This window comes from Octodon degus, unplaced genomic scaffold (assembly GCF_000260255.1).
Source record: "Octodon degus isolate 3935 unplaced genomic scaffold, OctDeg1.0 scaffold00131, whole genome shotgun sequence".
NCBI classification, from domain to species: Eukaryota; Metazoa; Chordata; class Mammalia; order Rodentia; family Octodontidae; genus Octodon; species Octodon degus.
In genome coordinates, this window is record NW_004524707.1 from 2,794,718 (window position 1) to 2,819,204 (window position 24,487).

Sequence of the window (24,487 nt, forward strand, 5' to 3'; positions counted from 1 at the left end):
TCTTAACCATCCAGCAGAAAAGTATAAAAACAAAGTATAAGAAGTAAAGCCATGGTGTTATGTTGAGCTGTAGGGGACTCAGGTCAACAATTTCTGGCATTGCCAGTGAAGCGGAAGACCCAATACTATTATGTACTACCGGACTCTTTTAGAATATTTTGCTGAGTTAGCACACCTATAATATTCAAATGACAGAACTAAACAAAAAAGAGGATACAGATGAATGTCCATTTTGTATCTGTGTATTCAAAATGTTTAGAATAGATATATAGATACATTCTCTTAATGAATATAGAGATTTGCTCTAATAGTGTTTGTAAATAGGATATCATGTCCTCATCTTGTACAGCAATTAACCACTAGGAAGAATGTATGTAATGTATTAATATTGAAACTGTCCTACCAATTTGGTTTCAAACTTTCTCATTGCTATTTGTTTCTCAATAAAATTATGGGAAAAAACTATAATAAATAAAAAAGGGGCAAAAGGACTGCAATAAATAAATAAATAAATAATAAAGGCCCACTTCACCAAACTTACCCTGCAGCTGCACCTGCCTTGGCCTCAGCTCCTTCCCTTAACTCTAACTAGACTCAGGGCACTTCCCAGGGCACCCACTTTCCTGAGCCCATTTGAGTTCATATTGGCTACAGCACAAATACCAAGGGCTAGAAAATGGGCATACTTCCCCCTCTCCATGGATACATTAGAATGACACATTCAGATCATAGGCCCCCTTCCTGCTTCCCCTTCTGGGTCCCTTAATCATGATAATGACCTGTCTACCCATAGCACCTTGCCTTTTTAAATTTTTTTCAAGGTTTTTTCAATCCTGGATATATGCCTTCACTAACAATAAACCTGTCATCCCAAGCCAAGCACCTGGCACTAGCTTGTATATGGGAGGGAATAGTCATCCTGTCAATCCTCCCTGCACCCAAACGATGCCCTTGTTCAGCAGGAAGCTGTCTAAGAGTCATCACCCCTCATAACAACTAAAAGATGGGAATGATCGGTTCTGGCTTGAATATGAATTGCTGAACCTTTATGGTGGTCTAACATGGCTGAAGTTTATCTTCCCAATGACCAGTTCTTCTGTCTTCTCCCCTTAGCCTTGAATACAACTTCCTTTTACCTTCCCCCCCCCCCTCCACAACTCCCTACTCTTCACTGAGCCCTCTATCCCCAAACTCCTCTCCTAGTAAAAGTTCAAATAATCTCAGCTCCCCTTCGTTTTAGGCCAGAGAATTCCTGTCATCGTCCTGTGATCCTCTCTCCATGTCCTCAGTAAAGACCTCTTCAGGTCTTTTCCTTCTGCCTCTGGGCCATGCCAAAAAACCTAACAGGCATGAAATTTAGTAAATTCAGTCCGCATATGCAGGTTACAAATCCTTTAGAGTAGGGGTATAAGCTTAAAGCCACTGTTGTCACCAAAAAGCAAAACCAAAGAAAAGGGAGAAAAGATCTCACTTAAGCAGAGTAACCCAGGAGCAGACAACGATAGAGGGTGCTTGGGACCCAGGAGAACTGACTCAGCAGGAGTGGGCTCTGCCAGCAGTGCCTTGGGTGGAAGCCAGAGTTTTAAAACAGAGAACTTCTGCTGTCCCAGCGTGGGAACACACCATATTTCTCAATTCTGTTTCCCAGAGTTGGTCAGAACTAAAAACCAAATAATTTGAATGTTCTGATAGGTGAATGCCTAGTGGGGGAACTCAGAACTCCTCAAGAGAGGGAGAGAGAAAGTAATCATGAGGAACACTCACTGTGCCACCCAGGTGCTAAACAGGTGGCTGCCCAAGCCTGGGGCAGGTTGCCAAGCACTCCATAAAGAACAGCACCATTTCCTGCACGCAGGGCTCCCTGCTGTGGCGCAGGGCTTCCTGCTTTTGGTGGCACTCACCTGCCAGTGTTCTCTTCCAGTCCCCTGAGTCACAGCTGCTGAGCCATGTTTTGTGGACCAACAACAAAATAAAAGCTCAACACTGGCATGGGTTCCTCCTACCTCCCTCTGAGGCAGAAGCCTTTCCCTCCCCAGTATAGGTCTCTCCAAACAGTAACGTGGTCAGACACTTGTCCTGGGAAGCCATTCCGTGCCTAAAAAAGGGAAGAGAGAAGTTTGCCCGAGCAAGCCAGCAGTTACCTTTTCCCTTAGGCTGGCTTCTTTTGGCTGCTGGCAGGTGATGTCTGCCTATGTCCATCCATCCCTCTCCTCTCCCCGCTGGCTGTCACCAAGAAACATCACCATGGAAGGGGCAGGTAGAGGCCAGGCTCTCGGGCCCCCGGTAGTGAAGGCCAAGCAGCTGCATTGAGTGACCCCCGAAGCTGCGCCGGGGCAAGTCTGTGCTGACGAAAGATGGGGCACAGAAGTAAAAGCTTTCTAGGGAGACAGGGAAGTAAAAGCACAGCACCTAGGTGACAGCACACGGAAACGCAATGGCTGTGGATCAGTCAGGCTTTCAGAATTTAAAGGATTTGCACCTCAGCCCAGCTGCCTCTCCCTGGGTCCTCAGGTAATTGGTAAGGCACGACTGTGTGCCAGCCAGAGGCTGCCAATACCCTGCTAGCCCCAGGATTCACTCTGACCTTAATTATATTTATGATGTGCAGTACATATTTATGAACACTTAATAAGGTAAGAATAACAATAGTGGGAAGGTGCTGCTGCCTAGAGCATCTGAGGCCGCCTGGCCTTTGTTATCTTACTTACTTCCTCTACCAGGATAATGGAAGTAGGATCAGTCATGGAGTACTGTTTAGAATCAAATGGTGTATTGTTTCTAATTGTACTAAATGCACAGTTCTAAATAGTGATGAAGGCAAGTTCTTTAAAGAAGGTCGTATTTAGGCAAAAAGACTCAAAAGGGTGAGAAGACTGCCACACAAATAGAAATCTGGGTGAAGAGTGTGCAGAGCTAAAGGAAATTTTGGTGGGGAATAACACCTGCTGTGCTTGCAAAATAATTTGTAATACTGATGGTAAAATCCGGTGAAAAGGGACAACAGAGGAGGCTGGAGACAGCTCTTGAATGGATGTCACTGGGCGAGAAAGAGCAGACTCAATCAGGTATCAGAGTGAAGAAGTTGTCCTCAGATAAGGGGTGTGAACGCTACAAATACACTAAGAAGAGCTAAGGAGGTTTTATGAGCCAAATGTGGGTATTTGAGATTTGAGTAGAAAATTCTGGAAATTTTTTTTAATTGCTTGTATTGTCTAGTGATACAAAGAAACAAAGCTATAGAGACTAAGAATGATGTAGAAGTTCAAAGTTCAAACAAATCAAAATAAAGATATGAACCAGTCAACTATTTCCTATTTTTAGAGTTTAAAGTTCAATCAAAATATAGGATCATTGTCTAGGAAAGTACAAGAATAAATGGATTAAATACCAAGGGGAATACCAGAAAAGATCACAATGGTCCATTTGAAATGAGTGGCCATGAAAATAAGACTTGTCATTGTCAATGTGTCTTTTTCCCCAGCCACATTTAGCTTCATGGAGAACCGAATCTAAGCAGTGTCCTTACTTTATCCAAAGAACACTAGAAAGTGAAAGGATAGCCAGGGTGCTGTCCTGAGGGTCGGTGCAAGACAGTGATTATCATGGGGCAGCACTGAATTTAGCTTTGTAAGTTTGGAGGTGAGAGACTGGAAGAAGTGAGAGAACCCACAGGTTGGAGGTACTAAGAGATCCGCAGATGTGGGAGTCAGGATGGCAGGGTGGGTTAGAGGACAGGGGTGGTAATGGAGTGAGACAGTGAAATTGGAGAGGTTACACAGGTGGTGCTAAGTGTCAGGGTGTGAGCATGAACGTAAAGGTAGGGGGAGGGACATGACTGTTAGCAGAGAAGACAGAGCCGTGAAAGGCAGGTTGCTTGAATAGTCTATGGCTGAAACATTGGAACCACCAGGGAGCAGGAGGGGTGTGAACCTTGAGGCAGGCAGGAGCTAAAACCTTCAAGGACAGAGAGAGCAGAAAGCAGATGGTGGGAGGTAAGTGCAAATGGAGTGGGAATGGGTGGCCACTTCTGACAGTGTCTGATGTAACCGTGGGGAGCTGAGCCTTCTGTTGGCCTTCCAGTTGACTGCCGACCACGAGCTTCCTGTGGCCACTGCGGTGGGAATACCTGACAGGACATCATCTCCTTGAAAGAACGGCAATGGATTAAAAAGGAAGTGTGATGAGTGGTGGGACCAAAGTCATTATTTCTTACAAGAGAGTCTTGGAGAAGAACCTAATGAAAAATAAGAAATACAGGGAAGACAGGAGAGAGGAGAAGGGAAGTAGAAAGGATTCAGATGTGGTGAGTACATGAAGCAATTCCCCATAAGAAATGTGTGTATTATGTGTCACAAACATGTAATAAAAATAACATAGAAAAATAAAATATCAATGCTTCAAAATAAATATAAGAAAAAAACATAAGACTTCTAGAATACTACCCTTTCTCAGCATGTGGGGGGAGGGGAGGACATGAGTCTGGTGAGGGAGAGACAGGCAGCGATTCGCAGTATTCGGATGTGTTTGTGTGAGCTACGGCTTTGCATCCTAATGATGCAGGTTTGCTTGAGCACGTACATCTGGGTCTCCAGGAGCAAGTGCAGGACATTACTTAGCCTATCATAGCTACAGAGAGGCAAGAGTAGTTCTACCCTGAGGTTTTATTCCGCTCTATCTCACACTCATGCATGCAGAAAACTGCTATTGCATTTACTGAAATGTCTGCTTTAGTGTGTGTGTGTGTGTGTGTGTGTGTGTGTGTGTGTGGTCTTTTTTAAATGTATTTGGTACAGGGTCTCACTATGCAGCTCGGACTCATAGTGATCTTCCTGTTTTCAGCCTCCCCAGTGTGGGGATTACAGGCATGCACCACCATATGCTGAGTCTGTCCCTGGCTCAGCAAGCCTGGGGACAGGGCTGGCATGGCATTCAATCCTGGGGATCCAACTCAGTCCCTGCACTTGCCTAAACAGGCGCTTATTCCATGGAGCTATCTCACCAGCCCTCTCTCTCTACCTTTTTATATTTGGAATTACCCCTGTCTCCACTCCTTCCAGTTCCAGTGTTCTAAACAGCAGACTAAAGTGTATATTCAGGGTTCTTGTTTCAGCCACAGGCCCCCAAAAGTCCATGATTAGAATTCTACTTTAATATAATAAGTTTTCTCTGAACCTCTAGGCACTTTGCTTTGTGCTAAAATTAAAATATAGTTCTAAGGAGGGATGCGTACACTTGAGCATCGAGGCAAACAGGTAACCAGGAGACACAAAGAGGCAAGAACACCCCGTGAGTGCGGCTCCTTTGCACCCATTCCAATTAGCCTTTCGTTTAGGTAGCATGTTCTTCCTTGACTGTCTCATCAGATTCTGTGATTTCGATGATTTCTCATCCATTTTTTGTTCAAAAGTCCTGCTGGTGCATGTTCTGGAAATCCAGCCTCATATTCAACAAGTTCCCTACATTCCTACCCTTTCCCTAAGCATCCCCACGGCTCCTGGCCTTCGCTAAACCTCGTACCCACGTCCTTCTCAGTTTATAAATGAACAAAGAAAACTCTTTGATGTTCTCCTCTAGTGAAACTGTCCCTCCCTTCCCATAGTTTCCTTTTCCTTCTGCAACAAATATTAACCTATAGCTTAAAAAACACAAATTTATTCTTCTACAGTTCTAGAAGCCAGAGGCCCAAATAGGCTTTGCAGGGCTAAAAGCAATTGCCAGATATACCAGTTCCTTTTGAGACCCCAGGAAGAATCTCTTTCTTGACTCTTCCAGCATCTAGAGGAAGCTGGTGTTTCTTGGTTCAAGGTAGTAATGCTTAGATCTCTCATGACATTAGGGTTTACGTCTAGGTGCCTCCCAAGCCCTCATAGGCATGCTCATAGGTAGGAGCTTTTCAGAAGTGGCTGGATCTAGAGTATATACATATAGATCAATGGTACATAATAACTAAATCAGCCCACTGACTGGCTTACATATTTTGGCGTATGACTAGTCAGAAGACCCACCCTGGGTATGGGTTGTACTATTCAACAGGCTCATAGCCTGAATGGGATAAAAGAGAATGGACAACATGCTGCTCACTGCCTCCTGCCTGCCCTGCCATGGACTGTTCCTCTTCTGCCCTTCTTTGCCATCCTGCCCTGGAGTCAGGCAACTGTGGACTGAAACCTCTACAGACTGAGCCAAAATAAACCTTTCTTCCTTAGAGTTTTGGGTGCTAGGTGTTGCATCTCAGGGATGAGAAAGTAGACAACTGCCTTCCTCTTCTAAGGGTCCCCGTGATTATGGCAAGCCACCATGGCTAATCAAGATACTCTTCGTCCTTCACTTAATTACATCTGTTAAGGTTTTTGTTTTTGTTTTATTTTTGCTGTGAAAGGTAATGCAGGAGGTTCTGAGGATGAGATGTGAACATCTACTTAGCCTATCACACACCCTGTTTCTCTCATTTTTTAAATATTTATTTATTTATTTACTTATTTAGTGGTACTAGGGATTGAACACAGGACCTTGTACTTGCCAGGCAGGTACTTGTTCAGCTGAGCTATATCCCTAGCCCTTCAAAAAAAATTTTAAATACTTTTTTTTTTATATTTAGGACAGGGTGTACAGGGTATACAGGGTCTCACTGCTTAGATCAGACTCATAGTGATCCTCCTGTTTACAGCCTCCCAAATGCTGGGATTACAGGTGCACTACCATGCCCAGTTTCAATCGCCTTCTCAGGGCACTCTGGGGGCAGGGCCAGCACGGCAGGCCTGGGATCGAACTCTCAGCCCCTGTGTCTTCCTAAGCAGGTGCTTTAATCCACTGAGCTATGTTTTCAAAAAAAAATTTTAAGACAGGGTCTTGCTAGGTAGTTTAGGATGGCCTTAAACTATGGCAATCCTCCTGTCTCAGCCTTCCAAGTGCTGGGATGATAGGAATTCATCATTACATTCTCCTACATCTTTGATTTTTTTTTTCTTTTGAGGAAAAGTTCTCACTATCCAGTTCAGCTTGGCCTTGAACTCACTTTGTAGCCTAGGCTGCCCTTGAACTCACAATGAACCTCTTACCTCAGCTTTCTGAGTGCTGGGATTACAGGTATGTGCCACTATGTCTGGCAGCAATTGAATTCTTAACACCCTGCTCTAAATTTGTCTCTGTTCCATATTTCTTACTTCAGTAAATGGCAGCACTATTTATTTTTAATCCAGGAACTCACTCCTGGTTCCTCTCTTTTTCTCAACATCAACAACTTTAACAAAGTAAGCAACCAAAATCCAATGCATGAGAAAATCTTGTCCATTCCATCAGAAGATTTTCATTAACTATCAACCTAGCCACCCAGTCACAACCTTTAACTCTTGCTTGGACAATGGCAAAGCCTCCTCATTGTCCTCTCTCCTCTGCCTAGGGTAACAGGAAACTAGCCCACTGGGTTAAAAGCTAATTCAAACAGATAGCCAAACATAGAAATGTAAAAGAAAACACAATGAACTTTAAAAAGTTAGACCAATTAAAATAAAAGATCCAAAGAAGAAACTGGCAAGTGCAATGAACAGATACTTCTCAGAGAAAGAGGTAAAAATGGCCAACAAACATGAAAAAATGTTCAACACCTCTAGGCACTGGGGCAACACAAATCAAAACAATACCAAGATTCCATCTTACACTGTGAAAAATGATAATCAAGAAGTTGAAGAATAACAATTGCTGGCAATGCTACAGTGAAAAACAACCCTTCTACATTGTTGGTGAGAAAGTAAGCTAGTATGACCATCATGGAAATCAGTATGGAGATTTGTCAAAGAATTGAGATCAGAAATCTCGTATGACCCAGTGATCCCTGGCTAGGTGTCTTCCCCAAAGCACTTAAGCCATCATAGTACAGCGATGCATGCAGACCAATGTTTATAACAGCCCAATGTACACTAGCTCAATCCAGGGAGCAGCCTGCATGCCCATCAGCAGATGACTGTGCAGAGAAAATATGGTGTCTGTGTGGGATGGAATGCTACTTGGCTATGAAGAATGACAAATTTGAGGCAACTGTAGGAAAACAGATGCACCTGGAAACTGTAACTTTCATTGAAATAAACCAGACCCACAAGTTTAAATACCTTAGGGTATCTTTCATTTGAGTAATGCAAAGGACAAAGAAAATAATAAAGGATGGATAGAAAGGGACAAGGGAATAGATCTCATTCAATAAGGAAGTGATCCAAGGGAACAAGGAAATGATTGGGGGGAGGAGAAAGACAAATGAGAATAAAAATGTGCTCTAATAACTCCAATCAATGTAAACACTATACACATAGCATGAGCTGAGACAAATAACAACAAGTACAGAAAAGGCAATAAGGGAGTGAGGGGAAAAGGGGGGGAAGAGAGGGTTTTTTATTTCGGGTTTTTTTTTTTGTTTTTTTTTTTTGGTTTTTGTTTTTGTATTTAGGACAGGGTCTACAGGGTCTCACTTCTTAGGTTGGACTCGTAATGATCCTGCTGTTTACAGTCACCTAAATGCTGGGATTAGAGGCACCCACCAACAGGCCCAGGCTCAATGACCACCTCAGTGTGCTCCGGAGAGTGGGGCTGACATGGCAGGTCCGGGGATCGAACTCCCAGTCCCCAGGTCTGCCCAAGGAGGCACTTTAATCCACTGAGCTATTTGGCCAGCCCTGGGTTTTTTTTTTTTTTTTTTAAAGCTGTAATAAATGTACGTAACCACTCCGCAGGATGACTGTAAACTGCATGAATTACAGATACCCTACCAATTTCTTCTCTTTGTCTATGATTTTATTTTCAATTTCATGTGACAAAGAACTCAGATTTCTACAAAATTAACTGTTTCACCATAATTGCCTTTCTGTAAGATATGGGGTATTACATGAATAGTAGGTGACATTTGAACAAGTAACCCTGTCACATAGCTTGCAACTAGGATGTGGTAAATAAAAGCAGATTAAGATAAGGGAAAACCCCCATCTACAGAGTTCTTAGCACGGAAGGGCCCACAAAACACCATTATGCTGCTAGAGCTGAATGCCGTAGATATGTAAGCAGAATATATAGCAAAAATAACACAACAATATATTTATTTTGAGATCTGAAAATGCAACTCAAAATATAGATGGTCCCCAGGCTACACTAGGTTGCCTTACAATTTTGTGAGTTTATGATCATGCAAAAGTGATACTACGTTCAGTAGAAATCACTCTTCCCATTTTGCATTTTCATCTCTTCCAGAGCAGCAAGCCACATTTTCCGGGAGCCAGGACTACATGGAGAAGTAACCAACCCCCAACAGTGGGCCTACTTGTGTTGCTAAGTTAAGGCCTTTGGTAGGTTAGATGTATTAAATGCAAATTCTATTTCTAATATTTCCTACTTACGACGGGTACATTAAACATAAATCCATTGTAAATGTAACTCCATTTGAAGTTGAGGAGCGGCTTTAGCCGCTCTTACAAGTGAATTTTTAGTGTGTGTCACATTTCCTAAGCACCCATTTAAAGTTCAAGAAATTAAATATTTCATCTGTGTTTTTCATCTCTCAAATGATAATTCCATTTATACCTTTATGGGAAGTCCCATTTTCCACCCACAAAAATAAACCTGAAATAAGGCTGGGGGAAAAAAAATCAAACAATCTTTTACTCTCACGGTGGACCGGAGTTCACCACAAGGAAATTAGGTCTTTGCCTCTCCTACCTCTCGCCTGCCTCACCTGGCTTTGTCCCTAAACTGCAGGCCCGAGGGCGTGCCGGCAGCTGACCCTCCCACACGCATTCTTGCCGAGGAGAAAGGCCGTAGGGGACAGTGTAAACCCAGCTGTGACCGTCCCGGTCTCCGTCTGGAACCGCAGGTCGCTCGCACGAAATGCCCGCGGGGGCTGGGTCCTAGGCCGACCGACCGAGCACACCTGGGCCCGGCAGGTGCAGCGCGAGAGCCGAGCCCGGAGCGACAGCGCGGGGACGGCGCCACCGAGGGGAAGCTGTAGTCAAAGCCCTGCCGGACCCGGGAGAGGATCCGGCCACCGCACTGGCTTTCCGCGTTCCTCGATTCCCTCGGAGGTCGCGCAGGTTTCTGATGGCCGGGAACATGTGGCCGCCGGGCGGAGGAGGAGCGCTGCTGGCCACCCTGTTGCTGCTGGCTCCGTGGACCGCCGAGGGTGAGAGGCGGGCGCGGGAGGTCCGGGAATCCTGTAACAGCTGCGAGCTGCAGGTCGCCTGGCTCTTTGTCGCCACCCGCGCAGATTAGGGCTCAGCACACCCAGCCCTGGCGCACGGAATTCTGTCTTGTGTTTACAGCCTGCGTGTAGACGAGTTTGCGCAGATCCCAGATCCTAGTGCAGGAAAGGGATACCTGGCTTCCGATCCTAGAGGTCTGGCTGTAAGGGACTTTAACACGCCTGTCTGAATCGCCCCTCCCTGTATCCATAGGTGGTATTTAGGATTGCACTCAGGTCCTTCGCACTGAGCTACTTTCCTAGCCCTTTTAAAAATTCATAGTTTTGTTTTGCTACAAGGTCTGGCTAAGTCGTTAAAATTCTCCAGGCTGGACTCAAATTTATGATCCTCCAGACTCAGTGTATCAGTGCTGGGATTACAGGTTTGTGACACACACCTGTCTGCGTTTTACTGTTTTGTAAAACACATCTGCTGATGTCTCTCCACCTAAATGGCATAAAGAATGTCAGGTGTCTAACATGGTGCCTGTCACTTAATTTCTGCCCCTACTTGCACTTGGCTCCCAAGGATGTCTATGGTAGAACAGTCTTAGAGGTGCACCTGAAAGCTACCTTCTTGGCCTGTACTCTCACCCCCAACACACACTCATATACACACACTTACACCCACACACACACTCACACCCCAAATCACCACCATCATCCACACACATTTAACTCAGCATATAGTTTAAGATCCTCTTGGCCTGGACTTCGTGGATAGAAACCCCAGTGAGCTCCAGAGCCCCACTATGAAACTGGCCACAGGTGGACAGGACAGTAGAGCAGATGACTTCGCAGGAAAGCAGTGTAAAGGCCTGTTAGCAGAAAACAAAGTCCATTTTAACTGCTGTGAAGGTTTTGAAGTTGCGTCTTTCCTTCCTTCCTTTTTCCTTCCCTCTTAATTTAATTAGGTAAACAACTTCAATTACAGCACTTCTCTTACTATTTTTAGCTTTCCCAGAAGTGTCCTGGCTTAGGCCCATTGGGGATATGTTAGTTGAAGTAAGTTTTGAGTAATTTCATCCAGCCTTTTCTTGACAATTCAAGGTTTGCCCTTTCCCCACTCTACATTTTGCTTTGATTCCCTGATTGTTCTTTCACTTCTAAAAGAGCCAGAAAAAAGAAAATCAAATTTCCACAAAAGTTGATGTTAAGTTTTTAACCTTCTTGGGCATCAGAAGTAGGCTTTCAGGTGAAGAGATGTAGTAAAGCTTAAAATGTTATTTATTTATTTTCTTTATTATTATTTTAATGTATTTGGTACAGGGTCTCATTATGCAGCTCGGACTCTTAGTGATTGTTTTCAGCCTCCCCAACACTGGGATTATAGGCATGTGCCACCACGCCTGGTCTCCCTGGTGGGCTCAGCATACCTGGGACAGGGCTGGTACGGCATGTGTTACCAGGGATCAAATGCTGGTCCCTGCACTTGCCTAAGTAGGTGCTTAGTCCACTGAACTATCTCACTAGACAATTAAAATTTTAATTGTAGAAGAGAAGAATGCCCAGTGAGTTAAAGAATCTGTTATCATTGCCTAGGAAGTTTTGTGGTCCTTGTGTCTACCTCCCTGTCATCTTACTTTGAAGTTGTTATAGTTTCCCCATTTTTATTAAATTACTCTTATAGGGCTGGCCACATAGCTCAGCAGATTAAAGCACCTGCAAGCAGGCACAGGAGCTGTGGATTCAATCCCCGGGCCTGCTATGCCACCCCGCCCCCAGGGCACACTGACCTGGCAATGGAGACTAGGCATGGTGGCATGAGCCTGTAATCCTAGCTCTTGGGAGGCTGTAAACAGGCAGATCACTATGAGTCTGATCTAGTAATGAGACCCTGAATACCCTGTAGACCCTTCCCTAAAATACAAAAATAAACAAACAAAAAATCCAAATAAAAAAATAAATTACTCATAAAAAAATCCTAGGCACTATTAATTACATAACCTCCCAAAGTAATATAGTCAAACTACCTAGTAATTAGTTACTAAAGTAATTTAATGTCTCTGTGTACAGCTCTTTGAAATTTCAAAGAAATACAAGAAATGTAAGACTGAACTAACTATACTGTAAAGCACATGGTTTTATTTATGTAGCCTGTGCCATGGGCTAGCTGGAGGCCTGGGCTCCAGTAAGACAATTAACAACCTCAGTTTTCAGTGTATGCTTGCATACATTGATATCCTGCTGTCTGAGTCATTGTAAAAATGATGACGTTGTGCCTGTGAGGGTGTTGGACTCTATTAGCCCTCCTGCAGATCTGAGAAGCCTGAGGAGAAAGTGAGAATGGCCTGGGAGAGAAAAGAGAGCAGCCCTGCCTCTGAGAAGCAGAACCAGCCAAGCAGAGCTATAAAGTACTCAAGGAATCCAAACACAGACTTTATAAAATAATCCATGGGAATATAATTTCGGTATAAAAAAATAATAGGAAGTAGGGCTACTACTCACTGTATTGATTTCAGCCAAAATAGACTTCAGACCAAAGAAAATGGTGGGATAAAGAGGGCATTCCAAACAAAACAATGCTAAATGTTTATGTGCCTACTGACAGCTGAAACATGGGAGGCAAAAGGGGCAGACCTGGGAGCAGAGAGATGGGGACCCACTATTACAGCTGCAGCTGTCCACCAGCTTCTGTCCAGCATGGGCAGATTGTTCAACAGAGAATGCACATGCTCGGCACCCAAGAGCCTTTTGCTGATGTGAACCACATCTGGTCATTAAAGTTAGAGGTTTCCTGGACGGTGTTCAGCAAGGGACAGGCTCTGGTGCTCTCCCATAGGATCTGTTCTGTGGCCCTGCTTTGCAAAGGTACCGGGTAAAGGGGGAATCCAATTTGCTTTCTGGTTCTGTGATGTCTTTCAGTTTATATGCGCAGAGGTAAGTAGAATTAGAGCTTAGATTACCTAGTTGTGTTTTTGTTGTTGTTGTTGTTTTAATAAAATAGTCTTCACACCGAGACTAGTAACATAGAAAATGTTCCACAGGAAGATACCCAGTGAAGATAATCATACATATGAAATCCAACTGTATCATATGAGCAGGTAGCTGAGCTGATAGTCCCCCTTCCACTAGAGGGGGGAGGGAGGGAGGGAGGGAGGGAGAGAGAGTGAGAGAGAGAGCGCTTTCTATGAGAGGCACCTAGGAAAAGCACAGTCAGATGAGTCAAGCTGACAAGAAAAAAAAACCACAAAAACACATCTGGACAGCATCATGAAGAGTGGCTGAAAGTTTACAGGCACTATCATTAACAGAGTGACGATGACTGTCACATTGTTTTGTCTCTTGTGGCATGAATACCCACTTAATGTGCTCACCATTATGAGTGAAGCAAATGCTATCCCATCTGTCTCACACTTCTTTACAATGTTGTTTATGCAAGTAGTACAATATATCATTTGAAAATTTATTTTTTGAAAGTGCGTGCTGCTTTTAAACTTGTCACTGTTTAAGCAATACCCTTCGTGAAAGGGAGGAACAGGCAGACTGGGAGTAGTGTCTACCCCTAGTGGGTGGCTCATGTCAGAGCAGGCACCAACGTGACCAATTCATTGTGGTGGTGTGCAGCACAGATCAACCTGCCTTCCAGGGAAGACATAAATGAGGACAGTTGAAAGGAGCTTCGTGATAGAAGACAATAACCAAAATGACCCCAACAGGATACTCTCCCGGGCATGGACCAAGTGATGAAGATGGGCCATGTCGGTAGGTGGTAAAAAGGGAAGTAGCTAGGATTACTATATATTGTTCATCAGCGGATAAAACCACCACTTTGGAGAAAAGTTTAGCATTTCTTTAACAGTTAGACACATACCTATCAGGTGATTTAGTATTTTTGTAATTAATTAAATTTAATGGTACATTTTAGGTCTACATAATGCCAATACTCATCATAGGGGATTTGCTGTAACTTGATGTTTTTCCCATTCCCTTACCCTCCCTTCAACCCCTCTTCTCTTCCTCATTTACAAAAGCTTTATTTCCATTCTTCCTTCTTTTTTTCTTTTATTTCCCTTCTCCTTCCTTCCATTCCCCCTTCCCTACTACTTATTCCCCTTCCTATTTGAACAATTTCTTCCTACTTAAATATCTATTATACATTTTGGTCCTTATGTACACCTTTGGTTTCTCACGCCAGAAAAATAATGCAGCATTTACATATGCGTGTCTGATTTATTTCACTTATGAATGTGGTCTAAAGGTACATCCATTTATCTATAAATGTCTCAAGGTTATCCTTTATGGTAGAGTAGTACTCCATTGTATTAAAAAATGCTTCTTCTTTATCCATTCATCAGTTGATGAGCATTTGAATGGTTTCCAAGATTTAGCTATTACAAACTGTGGTACTATAAACATGGACATGCATGTATTGTTCAGTATGATGCTTTGAATTCTTTTCAGAAGATACCAATGAGGGGAATGACCAGGTTGAATGGAACCTCTAGTCCTTTGTTTCTGAGGAATCTTCATATTGATTTTCACTGTGTTTGTACCAGTTTACACTCCCAGCAACAGTGCAAAGGGATTCCTTTTTCCCCACAGCCCCAAAGGCATGTTATTGGTTGACTTCTTGATATTATACGTTCTTTCTGGAGTGAGATGGGGTCTCAATGTTGTTTTAATTTACACTGATCTGGAATAACCACTGATATTGAACATTTTTTCATATATTTTTTGCTGCTTCTCCTTTTTCATCTTAGTGTGTATTCATCTTAGATGCCTATTTTTAGATTGAGTCATTAAATTTGGGTAGGGTCTGATTTTTTTTTGAGTTCTTTATATGTTCTAGATAGTAATCTTTTGTCTGAGGAACACTGGCTGCTTTGTGTGAGGAATACTGGCAAACATTTTTCCCCACACTGTGGGTTGTCTCTTCTCTCCACTGGTCCTTTCTTTTGCAATGCAAAAGCTGTTTAGTAATACGAGATTCCAGTTGTTGATTCTCTGTGGTAGATCCTGTGCAGTTGGGGTTTTGTTCATAACATGTTTACCTACAGCAGTGTCTTCAGGAGTTGTACCTATTGTGTCTTCCAGCAGATTTAGTGTTTCTGTTATAATATGTAAATCTTTGATCTATATCAAATTTAATTTAGTGCCTGGTGAAAGATATGGGTCTATTTTTAACATGTGGAAAGTCAGCTTTTCTGGCACCATTTATTAAGTGAAGATGTTTGTTCCTTTGTCAAAGACAAAGTGACTAAATATGCCTGGAGTTTTTTCTACATCTTCTAATCAGTTACATTTGTCCTCAGCTGTGTTTGGTTGTTGATGGTCGTGTTTGTTTGTTAGTTTGTTTGCCAGTACCATGCTGTTTTTATCACAGTAGTTTTGTAATATAATTTCAAGTCAGGTACTATGGTTCCCCTGTCTCACTTTGTTACCCAGAATTGCCTTTGCTGTTCTAGGTGTCTTTCATTTCCAAATGAGTTTTAGGATTGTTTTCTTTAATTCTGTATGATATGCTGTTGGAGTTTTGATTTGGATTACATTAAATCAGGGGCTGGGGAGATGGCTCAGTGGAATAAGCACTTCCCTGGATTACATTAAATCTAGATAACAATTTTGGAAGTCTGGCCACTTCACTATGTTGGTTCTTTCTTCCCAAGAACTAGGGATATCTTCCCATTTTCTGATATTCTCTTTAATCTTCTTTTTCAGAGTACTGTAGTTTTCAATATAGAGGTCTTTTACTTCCTTTGTTAGATTGATTCCTATGAATTTCATTTTTTTATGTTATTGTAAAAGGTGTTAATTCCCTATTTCTCTCATGGTGATTTTGTTATTTGTGTACAGGAATGCTATTGATTTTTTACTGTTGACTTTCTATCCAGCTATGATACTGAATTTATTAAATCTAGAAGTGATTTGGTGGAATATTTGAGGTCTTCTAAGTAGAACATCATGTTGTCTGCAAATAATGGTAATTTAATGTCTGCTTTTTCCATCATTGTTCCTTCTGTCTCTTTCTCTTGCCTAATTGTTCTGGCTAATGTTTCCAGAACTATATTGAATAAGAGTAGAGACAGTGGACATTCTTGCCTTGTTCCTGATTTTAGAGTGAAAACTTTCAGGTTTTGTCCATTTAGTAGGATGTTGGCTGTTAGTTTGTCATAGATGGCTTTAACAGATTGAAATTAGGACCATCTGTTCAAATTTTCTGTAAGATTTTTAATCATAAATGTGTGTTGTACCTTGTCCAACACTTTTGTGCATCCATCAAGATAATTATTTGATTTTTGTCCTTGGTTCTGCTAAAATGGTATATTACATTTGTTGATTTGCATATATAGAATCAACACTGCATCCCTGGGATGAATCCTATTTGATTAATGGTCTATGATCTCGATGATTTGCTACATTCTGTTTGCCAATATCTCATTAAGGATTTTTTTTCATCTATGTTTATTAGGAAGATTGGTCTATAGTTCCCTTTTGGGGTTCAATCCTTCTCAGGTCTTGGTCTCAAGGTGATGCTTGCTTCCAGGAAGGAATATGAGCATACTGCTTCCCTTTTGATTTCACTGAAGAGCTTGAGAGTTAGCAGCATTAGTAATATGAGTAATTCTAACATTAGTAATATCGGTAATTCTACAAAACACCAAATTGTTTTGTGGAATTCAGCAGTGAGTCTGTCAGAGCCTGCCTTTCCTTTGTTGGGGAGTTTCTAATTGCTTCTTTAATTCTATTGACTGATACTGCTTTACTTAGACTCTTTATATCTTCTTGCCTCAGCTTTGGTAATTCATATGTGTCTAGGAATCTGTCCATTTCTTCTGTGTTTTCCATCTTATTGGGATAGAGGTTCTGGATAGGTACTGATGATCTTCTGGATTTTGGCAACAATGATTTAGTATTTTATTCCTACATTTTTATGTAAAAGAAATGAAATCCTACGTCTACACAAAGACTTTTCTGTTAATTTCCGTAGCAGTTTTTATTTGCTTTTTGTTTGTTTGCTATTAGGCAACAACTGAAAATGATTGAAATGACCTTCAGTAGGTGAAAGGACAAAATAAATGAAGGTATATTTATCCATATAACTGAATATTTCTTGGCAACAAAAAGAAATTATTTTTATATTGCAACAATCTTAACCAGTCTCAAAATAATTTATTACTGTATGAAAGACAGCTTTTTAAAAGTAACTGAATGATACCCTTTATGAGAAATTCTAGAAATTTAATTCAATCCATAGCTAGAAAATCAGGTGAAATGGCCTAGAGAAGAAAGTAGAAAAATTACCAAAGGGGCAGGAAGGAACTTGGTAGAGTGGCACATGAGAGGGAGTGGCTTGTTGTCTTGATTTTGGCAATAGTTTAATGGACAAATATATGTCAAGAGAACCTATTTTCACTTAAAATATTTATCATCATATGTAATATGTCTCAATAAAGGTATAAAAAGGTTTTAAAAATTATAGCAACCCTAAAGTTTATGGAATGTATGTTAAGTACTTATCATAAGAAATAGCCGTAGGGGTGCCAGGGAGATGGCTCAGTAGAATAAGTGCTTCCCTGGCAAGCGCAAGGGCCTGATTTCAATCCCTGGTTCTGCCAAAAAAGAAAAAAGAAAGAAAGAAAGAAAGAAAGAAAGAAAGAAAGAAAGAAAGAAAGAAGAAATAGGGGAAATAGGGGCTGGCAAGATAGCTCAGCAGTTTAAGCACCTGCTTAGGCAGGCACAGGGGACCGAAGTTTGATCCCCAGCACATGCCACACCAGCCCTGCCCTCAGGGGGCTGATCCAGCCAACAAAAAGAAATAGCCATAATTTAAGGGATTGGTTATAAAGGAGGAGGATCACTGCAAGTCCGAGCTGCATAGCGAGACCATGTATCAAATAAACAATTAATTAATTAATTAATTAATTAAAGGAGGAAAAGAAAACTACACCAGGGTTTCTCTGTTGAAGACTCATATGCACCTTTTCATTTAGATACTTCCCAAACTCACATTTGTTATTATCTTATATGCCATTCATATACCACAACACAGGTAGTAAGTTTAGATGATTAAAGGAAAGAAATATCATTCTGGGAATGGTTCATGTGTGTGCTGTGTTGCTTTAGGCTCCCTCCAGCCTCCACCAGGAACTTTGTTGTAGCATTCAGCCCCTCTCCCCAACACTTTTGGCATCAGCAGTTCCATACAGAATCCTTTCTCTTGGCCAGCTTCAATGGACAAGCGTCATTTGATGCTGACTTAAGATAAAAGCCAGCATTCTATTCACTCCTGTGGCTGGCCAAATAGCTCAGCAGACTAAACCGCCTGCTTAAGCAGAGCCCAGTGGCTGGGGTTCAATCCCGGCATGCCGTGCTGGCCCCGCCCCTAGGGCAGGCTGAGATGGCAATTGAGACTGAGCGTGGTGGCACACACCTGTAATCCCAGTGCTTGGGAGGCTGAGAACAGGAGAATCACTATGAGTCTGATCTACGTAGTAAGACCCTGTAGACCCTGTACTAAAATACACAAAAGAAATTAATAAATATTCACTCCTATGTCCACTAGAGAAAAGGCAAAGGGGTAACCACAAGAACTGCTTCTCACTGTGTGGTTGTGTACTACTTAACACGTGGCTTTCACAGGAACTGTTTTGTCATTCAGTGGCTTTTACAAAACTACTTAAACTATCACACCTTTCTACTTAAATTTTATTAGAGCCTAGCTGGGAAGAGGACAGGGGTGCATTGCTATTAGAGTCCAGGCTAGTGGCAAATAACTGGAGACCAACAAATAGCTTGAAGTATCTACATTGAGTGCCACTAGTGGCAGTTTAAAATACATGTAAAATGTGAACTAAGCAACTGCACCAAGAATAGCAATGTGTAAGACTAAGGCCATGCTTGGAATGACTATCATTCTGGTCTTCTAAATGCATACTGCTTCTAATGTCATATCAATTACTGCTATGTTCTCTCTCAAGTAAATGTTTAGGTGTGTTTTTTTTTTTTTTTTTAAAAAAAAAGGTAAAAAAAGAAAAAAAAAAGAAGGGCCAGGGAGATAGCTCAGTAGAATAAATACTTGCCTGGCAAGTTCAGGGTCCTGAGTTCAATCCCTGGTACAAAAAAAAAAAAAAGGAAAAAGAAGGAAAGAAAACAAGAGACAAGGAAAAAATGTCATAGGACTGTCCTGCTGCTAATGCTGTATATGGTTAGATTTGTAAATTTCTGTGTAAAAATGTGTAATTGTTTATTTTTTTTAATTTTCTATTTTTTCACATTCAATAGGGATTTAAATTCTAGCATATCAATGATTGTTGGAAAATACCTTTTCCATGTTATGTCTAAGGCGTTTGATATTCATACAGTGATGTTAAGCTCAACTGCCTATGTTGTAGGGCAATAGTATCATTAAGATTCTCTTCTGGAGGGTTAACAACTTACATTTGCAGACCAAAAAATCAGAGAGAAAGAAGGGCTACAAGGACAGCCAACATTTTGGCCCCAGCCTTTCAAGGTCAGTGAGGACTTAGGAAATAGGAGAACCTGTACTGTAACATCATGTAACTCAGTTATTTCCCAAATTTTCTGATTAAGGCGATTGTGGGGCCACAGAGGAAAGTGATCACTGATGTAGAGTGTGTCTAAGGAGAGTCACATGGAGGGAAGACATTCTCTCAGGCTTTCACAGAGAGCAAATTGGTCAAGCAATTGCTATGACTTATCCACATGGCTGACACTGACAAAGGAGCTACAAACTGCAGTAGAGGGTTTCAGGGTAAATCCTGAGGGGATTTTGACTGACCTTGTCAGATACAAAAGTTATATTTCTTGTTATATATGTCTTGCTTTATCTTGATCTTAATCATCCAGTAGAAAAGTATAAACACGAGGTATAAACATAAAGCCATATTAATATGCTGAACTGTAAATGGCTCAAGTCAACAACTTCTGACATTGTCTGTCTTACAGAAAACCCACTGCTATTATAGACTATTTGTTATTTGATTTTTATTTTCCTCATGAATTAGACAAAGTCTAATTTGAGGTAAGGTTTATTCCTGGAAGTAAAGACATTTTATTATGATAAAGAATTGATCTTCCACAAAATATGAGAATTTAAAATTTCACAATATAACGATACATCAAAGTATATAAAATAAATGATGGACAGAATTAGGAGTAGATAAATGTACAATAAAATGAAACATTGTAGCACAATTCTTTTATTTTATTTATTTATTTATTTTTTGGCACAATTCTTCCAGCATCTGGTAGGATAAGTTTGCCCAGGAAATATCTAGATGATTTTGTATAAATGCAATGAACAGATCTGAAACTCACAGACATACAGCCACTGTTTATTACTACACTGCATGCGTGTTTTGCACATATGCCCAATACAGTTGCCACCATTGGCCGTATGCTAAGTCGTGGAACAGGAGTCTTACCCAATTCAGACAGTTTCAGAAACAACTAATGCATATATGATTTTACAATTCCTCAAGCGTTTGTAAATTCTGCAAAACGGCTACTAAAACAAAATATGGGTCACCAAGAAATCCCAATAGCAATTACAAAATATTTTGAATGGAAAAATACGACACATTGAAGCTTGTAGAATTGTACACTTAGAATAAAAATAATGGGCTTGTGTGGTATTTTAGAGGCTGTCACAAACTGAGAAGTTTTAAATGTCAGTAATCATTTCAAGAAATATATTTTTAAAAGAATAGTAAATACATGCAAAGAAAATACCAGTAAAGATAAAATAAAAATAAATGCAGAGCCAACAACATGGGATAGTTACTTCTTTGCTCACTAATGTAAGTAATACCTGGCTTCAATCTACTCTTTATAATCTAAATTAGTAAGAAGTGTAAGGAGGAAAAGAAGTAATAACAACAGCAACAAAAGAGATGTCCAAACTAAACCAAAATTATATTTTCCAACAGGTATTTCTTATTGATTAAATATCATTTGACTCCAAGTGGCCTTTTTGTTATTTTAAACTAAACATGCCATCCCTTAAGGGAAGGCAGCTATGTCTAACATCTAATTCATAACATACTTCAGAAAATAGATTCTTTCGTAAGATGAAATACAGTTAGTTGTTGAGTCTCTTCTGTTCTCACCTTGGCAACAGACTTAGAACAATGCAAATGGCTACTGAAGGCCAGAGAGAAGGCTTATAGGCCCTTTGAAAGGGGGAGGATCGCCAGGAGTAAAGGTAGGTGGAGAAATATGAAAGTGTATCCTGTTACACAAAGGAGGACAAAGGGTGGGGTAGATGATGCCGAAGGGCAGGCACTCTCTGCCTAAATTTGAAGCTATCAGTTGGAATTGCCTTTTTGGAGAAAGACTATGTACTCAGCCTAATTGCCTTCAATATAGCAAGGCCTTGTTTTAGTGGCTAGATCCTCAGTTTTAAAAACCTTAAAGCTCATTTTCCACATACCTACTAAGGAGATAGGCCCTCTTGCCATTATAAAACAAGTTCTTTTTCTTCTTTGATCACATCTATAAAATATAATGGAGAGAAAGGGGAAATTGGTTGGAGGTTTCTCTTTTAACCCGCATGACACCACGGTCTCAATCTCTAGGTCAGTGTGGAGTCCCGGAATACTTTGCATCTGCCATGCCTACAGATCCATTTGAGGAGTCTGAGTTTCCTATTGGGACATCTTTGAAGTACGAATGCCGTCCAGGTTATTTCAAGAAGAAGTTCTCGATCACATGCCAGAATAATTCAGTCTGGACAAGTGCCAAGGATGTGTGTAATCGTGAGTACCGCTGAACCAGAAACTCCTCCCCATCCATTAGACATTTGTAAGGTGACACAATTGGCCCAAATTTTAGAACCAACTTTATAATTTTGCCCATATTACATTACGTGTAAAGTATTCTTGTACATCATATCCTAGTATCTACTTCGAGTTCCTGGCACCTCCACTCTTAGTTTTATAAGAAATAACCATCACAAGGCTGATGGAGGAAAAGTCTCCACTCATTTGAGGGTGATGTCCAATTTTCACTGAAACTAAGTGATATCATTCAGAAGGAAATGTAGTAACTAAAAGAAGAAAATTCCAGGCTTTGAGTCCAGCAAATTACCCTGGTTTTACATTAAAGTATAGCACTTTACTAATAAATGAACTATATGTGCTTCTAGAAGTCACAGGTGGGGATGAGAAAGAATTTAAGGGGTCTCCTTCTGAAGCTGGCACCTACACAGTGGCAGATCCCGAAGCACTCTAGTGAGTTTCCTCACAGTGGCAAAATCCATGAATACAAATCCATGATCTACAGTCAGATTGGCACTCCATGTGCTGTAATTTCAACATAGTTCTAAAATTCTGTTTCTTTCCCATAGGTAAGCCATGTAAAACACCTTCTGACCCTGTGAATGGCATGGTAACTGTAGTCTCGGACATCACATTTGGATCTGAGATTAAGTACAGTTGTAATCAAGGGTGAGTGAAAAGCAACCTCTCGCATTGCACGAGTTTGGGACAGGAATATTGACTTCTAGTCACATCTCAGAAACGACAGCTAGCCTCTTGCTGGAGTTAGGTTTTAACCCCTGACTGCAATGAACAAAAGAATGACAAAGTGAGGGAACAAATTTTTGTGTTTGCTAGAAATCAGGGCAACTTTTCATTACTGTGGACAAAATAAGTGAGGTAATTGAAAGGGAAGAGGGGTTTATGTTGGTTCATGGCTTTTAAGGACTCATCCATGCTCCCTGGCCACACTTCTTTGTGCCTACAGAGGCAGTGTATGTCACAGTAGAAAAGCAAAGTGAAGGGGCCCCATGGACCTCATGGCAGCCAGGAAGCAGAGGGGCAGGAAGAGATTGGAATCCTCGTAATTCATTGAAGGCCAAGCCCACACGATCTAACTCCCTTCCACTATTGTCCACCTCTGAAAGGTCTCACCATCTTACAGTAGCCCCACAGGCTGGCCATGAAGGCTCTAACACATAGGCACATTCCAGATAGAAACTACTGCAGTTTAGGATGGAGTCAAAACACAGAAACAACCCTGATTTGGGATAGATGCTGCTGCAAGCAAAGGAAGACACGGAGTCACTGAGACAACAGATCTTCATCACAAAGTGCACGACTTAAACCAACACAAATGTTAGCTTCTAGTCTGTTCTGGAGACCAGAAGTCCAAAATCAAGGAAAGGAGTCTTCCTTGCTCCTCCACCTCTGGTAGCCACAGGTCTTCCTTAGCATGTGGCAGCATAACCACAGCTTCTATCTCTGTCTCCACACGACCTTCTTTGTCAATGTCTTGCCTTGGTTGGCCTGTCTGTCTGTCTGTCTGTCTGTCTCTCCCCCCACCTCCCCTGTGTTTCTCTCCAGAGTCCTCTGTTTTATACAGAAATCAGACATGTTAAATTAAGGCCCACCTGAGGCCTGAGGAGCTAGCTCAGCAGCATAGGTTCCTGCCTGGCAAGCTCAAGGTCCTGGGCTCTCTCCCCAGTACAAAAGAACTAAGGCCAACCTGAGAGACCTCATCTTGACTTGGCTGTCACAGTCACAGGGACCAGGGGTTTCAACATTGACACATCATTTTGAGGACACAATGTAACTCATAAGAGAGCCACCTTTGAAAATGTTGAGCAAGAGCCGCTCGTGACTGGTGCTATGGTTGGTGCTTCTCTTTGCTTAGGGTAGAATTAAGGCACTGCCTTCCCCTACCTTTTACTCCTAAGCAACTTAAAAAATATGAGCTAAAGTTGTGTTAATACAAAATCCAAGTATATAAATTTAGCTTCAAAAAATTGAAAACATTCATTTATCAGAGTACATTGTCAAGAAAGTAAAAAAAAAATAAAAAATCCATAAATAGAAAAAGATATTTGGAAATCATAAACCCTTCAAAGATGTATCTATGACATATAAAGAGCTTTTACAGCTTAGCAATAAAAAGACATAATTGAAAACAATTACCATAGAATAAGTTGGTGAACTACAAGAGAGCATAGACATCCAAAACAAAGGAGCAGTAAATGCACAAAATGAAATAGTAAAAGTCGATAGAGAAAAGCCTAAGAAAGGGGCTGGGGAGATGGCTCAGTGGAATAAGCGCTTCCCTGGCAAGCGCAAAGGCCTGAGTTCAATCCCTGGTTCCTCGAGAAAAAAAAAAGCCTAAGAAAGAACCAAACACCAGAGCTAAAGAACACAATGATTGACAAAAAAAAAAAAAAAAAAAAACACAGAGATGTCAACATCAAACTTGGTCAAAGGAAAGAGCCAGCAAAAAACAGTTAAGGAAGTGTCCAATAGTTATGAGTCAGTATTATCCAAACCAATATCATAGTATGGC

At 41.3% G+C, this 24,487-nt stretch overlaps 1 protein-coding gene across 1 annotated transcript in view; it reads left to right on the forward strand.

Annotated features, from left to right (window-relative positions):
* Positions 1 to 24,487, forward strand: part of Cr1 (complement C3b/C4b receptor 1 (Knops blood group)) — a 109,793-nt gene that overhangs the window by 37,803 nt on the left and 47,503 nt on the right. Inside the window, exons 16-18 of the mRNA XM_023701184.1 lie at positions 9,889 to 10,156; positions 21,754 to 21,933; positions 22,524 to 22,623. Coding sequence (XP_023556952.1) covers positions 9,889 to 10,156; positions 21,754 to 21,933; positions 22,524 to 22,623 — 548 coding nt within the window. The remainder of the gene's footprint in view (positions 1 to 9,888; positions 10,157 to 21,753; positions 21,934 to 22,523; positions 22,624 to 24,487) is intronic.